The 12,648-nt window shown below is 37.7% G+C and overlaps 1 protein-coding gene across 1 annotated transcript in view; it reads right to left on the reverse strand.

The window, feature by feature from the left end:
- Window positions 1–12,648, reverse strand: part of LOC149781964 (carbonic anhydrase-like) — a 79,083-nt gene that overhangs the window by 8,531 nt on the left and 57,904 nt on the right. The window contains exons 3-6 of the mRNA XM_089936152.1: window positions 10,513–10,686; window positions 9,241–9,395; window positions 7,502–7,594; window positions 6,416–6,479 (exon numbers count right to left, since the gene is read on the reverse strand). Of these exons, the coding sequence (XP_089792278.1) occupies window positions 6,416–6,479; window positions 7,502–7,594; window positions 9,241–9,395; window positions 10,513–10,686 (486 nt within the window). The remainder of the gene's footprint in view (window positions 1–6,415; window positions 6,480–7,501; window positions 7,595–9,240; window positions 9,396–10,512; window positions 10,687–12,648) is intronic.

Here is a 12,648-nt window from a genome sequence, read left to right on the forward strand (position 1 = left end):
AATAGCTATTAATTGCTTTCATCAATTTAATGCTGAAACAAATTGTGTTCTATCTCAGTTTACTCTGTAGTATCTGAAGAATTAATTACTTTGTTTTGTTTTGAAATATCTAATTTGCAATTTTCCAAGCAATGCTTGTTCACACGTGTAATTCCTTTTGTTTGGTCTGTGCGCTAAACGTATGATATCTACATGCCATGCCCCACACACTGACTTAACATTGACTCATCCACACACACATAATCAAGTCTTACAGTTCCTTATACACACACACACACACACACACACACACACACACATATATATATATATATATATATATATATATATATATATATATATATATATATATATATATATATATATATATATATATATATATATATATATATTCAACTTTCTGTTAATGGAGTGGGTATTACTTGTGCTTTGCGCTTATGTCCGAATTCCGAGATATTCCTTTGTTTTATTTATTAAAGAAATCAGATACTAAATATTACTGTAACTCGGGTCTGATGTACCATTATGAGTCGACAAATCAGGCGCTGTGTTCATTATACGTGGTGCCACAATGGACTAACCTATCGATTGATTGAAATTGTCACCATCGCGATATTCATTCTAAAATTAAGCTAATGCCTATTTTCATCGATATTACGTCGAACTGTCGTTAATAACGATAGTTGTTCTAATTGTTCCAATCGCATCATATAAATGTTGTCAGGCGCTTTAGAAGCTGCTTTACCTAAAAATTACCAAATAATAGATCTGAAGCTTGTGCGCGTTACGTCACGATGTTACTGCAAATACCGATGCTACAAATATATAATGAGAGCACGTGATGCTATTACTTGCTAGGAGGAGTATCGGTTACAGAATTACATATTATGCTACACAGTAATGAATGAAAAACAATAGCAATACTATCCCAATAATGTTTACAATAGCAATACTATCCCAATAATGTTTACAATAGCAATACTATCCCAATAATGTTTACAATAGCAATACTATCCCAATAATGGTTACAATAGCAATACTATCCCAATAATGTTTACAATAGCAATACTATCCCAATAATGTTTACAATAGCTATACCATCCTAATAGTGTTTACAACTACAGCTATACCATCCCATTAATGTTTGCAACGATAGCAATATTATCCCAGTAGTGTTTACAACGATAGCAATACTATCCCAATGGTGTTTACAACGATAGCAATACTATCCCATTAATGTTTACAACGATAGCAATAATATTATCCCAATGGTGTTTACAACGATAGCAATACTATCCCAATGGTGTTTACAACGATAGCAATACCAGCCCAATAGTGTTTACAACGATAGCAATACTATCCCAATGGTGTTTACAACGATAGCAATACTATCCCAATGGTGTTTACAACGATAGCAATACCAGCCCAATAGTGTTTACAACGATAGCAATACTATCCCAATAGTGTTTACAACGATAGCAATACTATCCCAATGGTGTTTACAACGATAGCAACACTATCCCAATGGTGTTTACAACGATAGCAATACCAGCCCAATAGTGTTTACAACGATAGCAATACTATCCCAATGGTGTTTACAACGATAGCAATACTATCCCAATGGTGTTTACAACTATAGCAATACCATCCGATTAATGTTTACAACGATAGCAATACTATCCCATTAATGTTTACAACGATAGCAATAATATTATCCCAATGGTGTTTACAACGATAGCAATACTATCCCAATGGTGTTTACAACGATAGCAATACCAGCCCAATAGTGTTTACAACGATAGCAATACTATCCCAATGGTGTTTACAACGATAGCAATACTATCCCAATGGTGTTTACAACGATAGCAATACCAGCCCAATAGTGTTTACAACGATAGCAATACTATCCCAATAGTGTTTACAACGATAGCAATACTATCCCAATGGTGTTTACAACGATAGCAACACTATCCCAATGGTGTTTACAACGATAGCAATACCAGCCCAATAGTGTTTACAACGATAGCAATACTATCCCAATGGTGTTTACAACTATAGCAATACCATCCGATTAATGTTTACAACGATAGCAATAGTATGCCAATGGTATTTACAACTATAACAATACTATTGCAATGGTGTTTAAAACTATAGCAATAGCAGCCCAATAGTTTTTACAACAATAAAAATACTATCCCAATAGTGTTTACAACAATAACAATACTATTCCCATAGTATTTACAACAAAACCAGTTTGATCCCTAAAGTATTTTTAACCACACCAATACTGTCCTATGCGTGATAACAACTACAGCAATACGATCTCAATAGTGTTTACAACAACAGCAACACTATCCCAATAGTGTTTACAACAATACGTATACTATCACAACAGTGTTTACAACAAAATAATATTACCCCAGTAGTGTTTACAACAATAACAATACTGTCCCAGTAGTGTTTACAACAATAACAATACTGTCCCAGTAGTGTTTTAACCACCGCAATACTGTTCTACGCGTTATTACAACTACAGCAATACGTTTTCAGTAGTGTTGACAACTATAGCAACATTATTCCATTAGTGTTTACAACTATTGCAATACTATCCCAATAGTGTTTACAACTATAACAATATTGTATCAATAGTGCGTACAACAACATCATTACTATCCCAATATTGTGAACAACTATAACAATACTGTCTCAATAGTGTGTACAACAACAGCAATACAATTCCAATAGTATTTACAACTATAGCAATACTATTTCAGTTGTATTTACAACAATAGCAACACTATCCCAATAGTGTTTATAACAATAGCAATTCTGCCACAATAGTGTTAAAACAATAGCAACACCATCCAAATAGTGTTTACAACCATAGAAAAAACTATCACAATTGTGTTTACAACCATAGAACTACTATCCCAATAATGCGTACAACCCTATCATACTTTCACAATAAGGTTTACAATCATAGCAATAATATCACAATAGTGTTTACAACAATAACAATAATATCCATAAGTGTTTAAAACTATAACAATACTATCCCAATGATGTTTACAACTATAGCAATACTATCACAATCGTGTTTACAACAATAGCAATACTATCCGAATAGTGTTTACAACTATCAGAATAATATCGCACTAGTGTTTACAAATATAGCAATACTGTCCCAATAGTGTTCAAAACTAATGCAATTTTATCAAAATAGTGTTTACAACCATAACAATACTATCCCAATAATGTGTAAAACCATAGCATTACTATCGTCGTACGGCGTCGGCACAACACGGGAAGTAGAAGTTTACCGGTTCTAATTCAAAGCTCGACTGATGTATAGATTTGCGCCAGGGGTTACTTCTGACGGTGGGAGAGATCACCATGTCTCACTGGACAGCTACAGCCCGCCTCAAGCTAGGCAACTTCCAGTCAATAATGTGAAGCCCGCCATGGCCTGCCTGCTTCGCTGGGTGGGTGGAGCTTAGAAAACCATCTCGACAAGTGGGCCACAAACTCCGCACCAGGAAAGACTCAAAGAAGAAATAAGAAGACTCCAGCTCTTCATTTTGCAAGATGGAACATCAGGACCATGTGTACTTGACTGACCACTGACCTACAGCAGATCGACGATGCACGGAAGACTGCCGTCATTGACAAAGAACTCTCCTGACTGAATATCGACATTGCCTGCCTCTAGGTGACCCGACTGGCTGACAGCGGTACAATCAGGGAAGCCAATTACAACTTCTTTTGGCAAGGGAATCCCTATGATGAGGCAGCACGGTGTAGGCTTTGCCATAAAGAACACGCTAGTCCCCTTCATTGAACCTCTGTCAACATCCTTAGGCCCGGTCAACATCTTAAGCGTGTACGCCCCAACCCTTTGCTCCATCCACGAGGAGAAAGACAAGTTCTATGAGCCTCTGGATCAGGCAATATCCAGCATCCCCAACACTGAAGGCCTCTACTTATTAGGAGACTTCAATGCTAGAGTGGGAGCTGACAATGAGGCCTTGTATGAGGCCAACTGGGAGGAGATGGAGCCCGTGACTGAGGTAAAGAGGAAAGCCCTCCTGGCATGCAAGGTTGCACCTAGCCCCAGAACACTACAAGCCCTCAGGACTGCCAGGAACAAGTCACAGAAGACCGCCCGCCACTGTGCTAACACCTACTGGCTGAACCTTTGCACCAGTATACAGACAGCTGGCGACACCGGGGATGAAAGAGGAATGTATGAGGGCATCAAGAATACGACAGCCCCCCCCCCTCCAAGACCGCCCCCTCAAACACAAGACGGGTGAAGTCATCACAGACTAGGGAAAACAACTGCAGCGATGGGTTGAGCACATCTCGAGCTGTATGCAACCCAAAACATCGTCACTGACACCGAGGGACACCATCCCAGACCTGCCTGTCATGGAGGAACTAGACACACCGCCCACCCTAGAAGAGCTCGGAAAAGCCATCGATTGCCTTGCCTGTGGAAAGGCTCCTGGAAGCAACGGCATTCCGCCTGAAGTCCTCAAGAGCGGGAAATTAGCACTGATCCAGTCCCTACACGCATTTCTTTGCCTCCGCTGGGAACAGGGACACATCCCACAGGACATGCGTGACACCAACATCGTCACTTTGTACAAGAACAAAAGAGACCGTAGAGAATGCAACAACTACCGGGGCATCTCCTTCCTCAGCATCATCGGAATGGCTTTCGCCCGTGTTGCCTTGGCGCGCTTGCAGATCCTATCCACCCGCGTCTATCCAGAATCTCAGTGTGGTTTGCGAACCGACAGGTCAACCGAATACATGATCTGCTCACTGCGCCAGCTGCAGGAGAAATGTCGCGAGCAGCAGATGCCCCTCTACATTGCCTTCATAGACCTGACGAAAGCGTTTGACCTGGTCAGTGGGAGTGGACTCTTCAGAATCCTGCAGAAGATAGGCTGACCCCCCCCCCCCCACGACTGCTTGCTGTCGTCACGTCGTTCCACGAGAATATGCACAGCACAGTGTGCTTCAATGGCGCAACATCAGAGGCATTCCCAGTCATCAAAGGAGTCAAACACGCTGTGTCCTTGCGCAGACGCTCTTCGCCATCTTCTTCTCTATGCTTCTCCAGTACGCCTTCAACGACTTAAGCGAGGGAGTGTACATCCATACCAGGGCTGACGGCAAGCTGTTCAACATCGCCCGTCTCCGTGCTAAGACTAAGTCACAGAGGTACTCATCCGTGAACTGATTTTCGCTGACGATGCAGCCTTGACACAACACACGGAAGATGGGCTTCAACAACTGGTATGCCTCCTCTCACACACCTGCAAGGAATTTGTACTGATCAGTTTGAAGAAAACGAACGTCATGGCGCAGGACGCAGACTCTACTCCCTACGTCACCATCTATGGACACAACTTGGAAGTTGTTGAGATCTTCACATACCTCTGGTCCACCATCTCCAGCCCACACTCCATTGATTCCGAGGTGAACACCGTGATGGACAAGGCAAACAGCAGTGATGACCAGTCTTAACCAGAGCGTCTGGAAACTCCAATATCACTGAGAAGACCACACTGCGTGTCTACCAGGCCTGCGTGCTCGACTCACTCCTTTACAGCAGCGAAACCTGGACCACCTATGCGAGGCACGAGAGGAAACTCAACAGCTTCAACCTGCGATGCATGCGGCGCATTCTGCACATCCAGTGGCAGGACAAAGTACCCAACAAAGAGGTTCTGGAACACACCAACATGAACAGCATTTTCTCCATTCTCAGCGAGAGGCGACTTCTCTGGTTCGGCCATGTCAAGAGAATAGACCCAGGCCGCATTCCCAAGGACCTGTTACACAAGAAGTTGGCAGAAGGTGCACGACCGACTGGACGACCACGTCTACGCTACAAAGATGTTTGCCAGAAGGACATGAAGACGGCCAACATCAATGTCAACGTCTGGGAGAGCTGTGCTAACGACAGTTCCACCTAGCGCCTAGCTGTCCGACAGGGCGTTAAAAACGCCGTGGATGACAGAAACATAAAGCAAGCTGAAAAGAGAGCTAGAAAGAAGGAGAAACAAAAACTTACTTTGGAGCTACACTATCGTCTCCCGAAGGCTGACTGATGCCAAGAAGTATTTTCAGCAATATCAGTACTAGTGTTTACAACAATGGCTATAATATCCTAATAGTGTTTACAACTATAGCAATGCACTAACATTGGTGTTTACAACTATAGTAATACTATACCGATAGTGATTACAACCATAGCAATATCATCACACTGGTGTTTACAGCTTTAGCAATACTATAATTTCATCTGAATATTATACATCGGTATATTTGAGTTTGTAGTTTTCGCACTTGAAAGCGCATTGTACAAGAATAAATATATTCTTAAGTAAAAAAACATACACACCTCTGTGAGATATTTCTGTGAAATGTTTGATGATGCGATCAAAACGAAGGTTAAATTTTCCAACCTGGAAAAGATAAGAGCGAAATGAAATCGTTTTTCTTCAATACGCACTTTATTCAGGCATACAAACGCATTCTTTCTTCAGTTCAAAGCTTCTTAATTATTTTGCTTTTGACCTATATCAGAGGGCTTTAAAATAGTTTTCTTCTCTGCAATGTTTTACATCTAAACTAATTTATTTCGCAAATTCACGGAAATTTTCTAATATATTGGAAAGAGATATATGTTCTGCATGGACTTGAAAAGACAAAAACGCCATTTGTAAGCTGTAGGGTGCAAGCTGGCATAATAATAATAATAATAATAATAATGGAAACAAATAGATGTTCTGCGTGAACTTGCCAAGACAAATACACAAACTTTAAGCAGTAGGATGCAAGGCTGGCATGCTACTACTACTACTAATAACAATGATAATAATAATATCAAAACTAATGAAAAACAAATTGTAAAAGTAATTAAAAGTAATTAAAATTCAAAAATTCAACATGTTGCTTGTAGCTAATTTAGCAGGAGTACTTTTAGTGCATATTATAAACCAGCTCCATGTTAAATAGTCCTCTGTGTCGGCAACAGAAGGGCATCGTTGACTGTCACTGTCCAGCTGGTTCTCAATGATCTTGGCCACACTGAGATTTGGTCAAGGTGCGTGATCTTTAGCTAAGCCTACTTTGCAGAAAAAAATATTATCTATTATCTTCATCATGTAAATATATGCCTCACAACATATGGTTTATTTCTTACCCTAAATGCAAGACATCTATAGACTATTGTCTAAGAACTTGCTGTAAAACTGAGTTTATTCTTTGAGTCACGATGACCTTGATCGTTGTCAAATCAACGGGCTTCTTTTGTACACAAAGTGTAGGCTATCAAGAAACATTGATGATAGTGTGAAGTCGATAACGCAATTTGTAGACGAAGAAGGACAAAGATCAGCAGAAGCAATTGAAGAGGAAGAATAAGATGATGATGACGACTAAGACAACGATGGCAATGGTGATTCAAATTCACAAGAAAACCTACCTCGAAAAAAAAGCCGAGCACAGCTAGACCATCTTCTTTGTTCAAAGCTTCAGTGAAATTCTTGTACTTCATGTTATAATGGACAATGTGCATCTGAAATAGATGGTCTCTACATTCCGTTAGGCAGTCGTAAACATTTATGATCAAAATACGAATTTCTGTCATCGTTATTACATCTTTGGAATTTTGATGTTTATATATGAAACCACTGCCGAGCTTTATTTATCCCTATTTCATACCCAGCTACTTACAGCGGCTTACGTCTCCTGGAAAGAATAATATCAACGCGAAAATGATTACATTGGTTGGCAAAATGTCTCCTGGAAAAAATGAACAATTTGGTAATCAAAATACGCTAACTAAATTTATTGCTTATTCTTTGATTTTGAATCTGTTTTAGTGCTTAATGGAGGAATTCTTTATTAGCTGTGATGGAACACAAGTCCAATGATGCTAATAGATAGCATGTGCGCAAACCTCACACTGTAATACTTATGGGTTCCAAAACAACTGCATTATACTTCGGTGGGCGTGAGATTGCATATAACTATAAACCGTCATCTTTAAACAAAGTAATCCATCATGCACTGTTTAGTAGGTCCTCTTGCAAACGAGCACATCTGGCCGTCATGCTTAGAATGGTTCAATTTACTTGGTATTTAGTAGGATTCCAATCCATGCTATGAGCAAAACAAAATATAATCCATTCAAGGTTTCTCATGGTCTGTGTTTTTGGATGGCATGGTGGTCACAAGAACGTTACAGCATCGATGTATTCTAAAAGTCTATAAGCTTCTGCTAAATTTGACTTTTGTATGTCGAATGCTCTAGTGACATCAGCTATAATTGTTTATTTAGTTGATATGAGGAAATATTTCACGAGTGAAGTTGAAATGTATGTATGTATGTATGTATGTATGTATGTACGTACGCCTGCATGTGTATATATATATATATATATATATATATATATATATATATATATATATATATATATATATATATATATATATATATATCATGAGCGAATTGTCTTTTACAAGCAAATATTTCTCAAGAGCGAATGCTGATGACGTGCGTAAGTAAAATCAACACCAGAAAGGATACAGTATACGTCATCACCTTACATCTTGGATTCTTCGTCTGGACTCGAACATACATCCATTAGAACATTTCACTATTAGGACTTCTTAAATTTTATTCGCGGATTAATCTTAGATTATTTTTGGATTTGAGTCTGGAAACCGTAAGTTTTTTAAATATTTTTACAGCATTTTTTCAAGGGAAATAAATAATTTGTTAAATTTTTCAAAGCGGATTAATCTTAGATTATTTTTGGATTTGAGTCTGGAAACCGTAAGTTTTTTAAATATTTTTACAGCATTTTTTCAAGGGAAATAAATAATTTGTAAAATTTTTCAAAGCTTGTTGTTTTTACTCCTTCTTATGTTACTGTTTCTTCGAGCATAAACACGTAACATACGAATGTATGTGTGCATGTATGCATGTATGTATGTATGTATGTATGTATGTATGTATGTACGCCTGCATGTATGCATGTATACCTGTATACCTACATGTATGTGTGTATACCTGCATGTACGTATGTATGCATGTATGTATGTATGTATGTATAGGTAGGTAGGTAGGTAGGTAGGTAGGTATTTCATGACTTTTACGGATTTCTATTGTTTTAGAAACATTAATACAAGTTTTACATTGACTTTTTGCATGTTTACCTCCATAGGGAAATATGTTCCATCAATGTCATGTTCGGATCCACGCTTATCTTCTTTTCCCCAATGAAAATGGAACTGTTGGGCTATATAAACATTTGGTAGACCTCCTCCAGTGATGGAAACGTACTCATTCTTAACCATAAGATCAACCTGAACTGTAATTGAAGTTCAAAGTTGGATAATTACTTTTCCATCAAGACTGTCCATGTATGAGGATGTTTCAACGAAAAACATGATATTTATGTCAACTATCTCTTACCACCCCTTTACCTATACTGACTGATTATTAATTGAAATAATTTACTATGTTTTTTTTTTTTGTCAAAGTAAATCATACTCTTCGCATTTTTAAATTCATTCAAGTTTGTGCACTGTTGTAATCACATATATCTGCCAGAGGTTATGCATGAATATTCTTTATCTACCTGATATCGTGGTCATAGATATTGATATTTTCTCGTTCTTGGAATTGGATTCTTCTACTTTCTTACTCCGCAATTTAATTATTGCATCACAACACCATTTCCACCACATTTCATATCATTTTGATCTAAATTCCCCACTTATCATTCAGAATATATTTTTTATATACATGTCACTCGTTTCTCCAATGACGTTCATTGCATTAAATTCCTTCGATTGCCCAGTTGTTGAATAAAGAAATATTTTCGACAACCCTTGAAATGCAGATTATTGTGCATGGAGTTGCAATAAGCCTTGGAGAATTGTTCAAATGCAAATGCATTAAGTATCTCGTAATCGAAACTGGTAAGTGTAAAGTTATCGAATGTCATCTGAACATGTGCATACATTATACTATCATGCTTACATTTTTCTTCAAAACAAGACAGCCTAGTTCGCATAGTATCGTAACAGTGAGACAATCAGGCAGAATATACATGTGTCGGATTAATGATAGGTTAGCACATCATTTCTAGCTTTTTGTGTAAATGTATGGAGGTCAGAGGTGTAAAGCTAGATTGTCGGTACAATTGTATTAAAAGGTTGGATAAAGAGCCTTTTCATTTTCATTAATCATAATACATTTGATAGTTTAACGTATGTCAGAAGAAATCAATTTGAATGCATTCGATGTAAGGTGTTCCCAGTTCTGTACCACACTGAATTACCGGTTTTCATTAATATTTTTACACCTTTAATTCATGCTCAATATATATATATATATATATATATATATATATATATATATATATATATATATATATATATGAGGAGAGAGAGAGAAAGAGAGAGAGAGAATTAGAGAATTACCGGTATGTCCATTGTTTCCGAGCTGCATTGTCAGGTTTTGCATTTGGTCGTAACCTTTCAGTGTAAATGGAACTAACCATTCAGGATCTACGATAGCTTCATCCGTCTTTATACTGACAGGTGATTGACGGACTCCACCACAGTTGGGAAAATCCAGATGCCAGTGATCTGGTCCTGAATACAATAAAAATAAGTTTATTAAAGTACTCTCCAACAGATACTTCATTTACGCATTATTAAATGTTGTGGTTATTTGCATTTATTTACATTGTGTAATGCTGGCACAATATCGCAATAAACGACCAAACTCGGCACACAAATTAGACCAGCTTGGAGTCAGTGCTTGAAGCAGATATGAGTCGCAGATATTAAGAGGACTTACATTCATAATTTGTTTCTATTTTGGCTTCTTTTTAATCATTGTTAGCGTGTACCCAGGCTGCACTGACATTCCGTGCTTCGTAAGAACTGTATACAATTCCTTTTCATGAACACTTCCTTCGTTCTCGAAACTTTTTAGACCATGGATCGAATATACAACTTATTAAGAATAATAGTTCGCCCCTAGACTATCAGAACAACGGTCTGTTACTGTGCACCGAAATGTTGCCGCAGCTATACTTTGACTCAAGACATGTGTAGTAGCTTATACCAAAAGAGACTTAGGCTGGTTGCAAAATTTATTGTCTGATTTGACTTCAGCCTCAGACAGATTTTAGGTATCACTGGATTCATTTTAATGCATGTCTAGATAAAATGTCATGACAAACCTATCTCAAATTGAGAGACAACAATAAATAACGATTGGTGGCTCTAATCTCAGTTAGTGTCATAGCAACCAATAACATGAAATGCAAATCATCGCCAAGTCAGCAACAAAGTGTGACGTTGTGGACTTTAACAAATGGAGAGGCATCACCCTGTTATCCCTCACCTGCAATGTCTTAAGCACAATTATTCTCAAAAGGATCACCATCACAGCTGATGACCTCAGCAAAAACGGAGGAACAAGCTGGTTTCAGAGAAAGAAAATCCCGCATTTACCAGATTTTCACACACACACACACACACACACTCACACACACACACCACACACACACACACACACACACACACACACACATATATATATATATATATATATATATATATATATATATATATATATATATATATATATATATATATACAATACCAGCTGTATCAACGTCATAGTCTTTTAAAAGGCTTCACCACGACTCCCTCCATTAAATACCCCGGCTCTATGGTATACCACTAAAGAATTTTAAAATTATCAAACTATTTCATAAAGATTTCCAGTGTAAAGTCCCCTGAGATAGTGATCTCACAGACTGCTTCAACATCAAGTAAAGATGTCAAACAACCCAACATTCTTGCACGTGTCCTTTTCACCAACGCCGTCGATTGTTAGAGAAAGAGACAAATGTGGACCGCAAAAGAGAAATTAGTTGACCCTCACATCATCCCTGGAAGATATCGACTACGCAGATGACTTTAGACTGTTTTCGAATCAGCATGTATATATATGCAAAAAGATAGATAAACTCAAGGATCAAGTCATACAGATAGGACTGAAGGTGAACAGCAAGAAAACCAAATTACTTATGAAGAACCATAAAACCAACGATCATATCACTGCGAATAACGAACTAATAGAGGTGGTACATGAATTCACATACCATGGAAGCACAGTGTCCAAAGACGGAGACTCAGAGGAATGTTTTTTAAATTCTTAATGACATATTTAAATAAATCCTCCACCCAGCAACTGACAATAGTGTTGGATAGATTCAATTAAAATGAAGCATTTATTAGTATTATTATTATTATTATTATTATTATTATTATTAGTAGTAGTAGCAGTAGTAGTAGCAGCAGAAGCAGCAGTAGTAGTAGTAGTAGTATTGTTATCGTTTGTTTAAATACTTATCAGAACCGGAGGCAAACACACTAGCACTCAAATGCAAGATCATATATATTGAAAATACAGACAAAAGTAAAACTAAAGGTTATCTTGATGAATATCGTGTACTCTAAATGTAATTCGTCGATTTTATGTCGGATACACTGATCAATTGTCTATAACTAAATATTAATGTTTTATTTATGGCTTCA

Source organism: Sinohyriopsis cumingii, chromosome 15, assembly GCF_028554795.1.
Source record: "Sinohyriopsis cumingii isolate HCF-2022 chromosome 15, ASM2855479v2, whole genome shotgun sequence".
Classification (NCBI taxonomy): Eukaryota; Metazoa; Mollusca; class Bivalvia; order Unionida; family Unionidae; genus Sinohyriopsis; species Sinohyriopsis cumingii.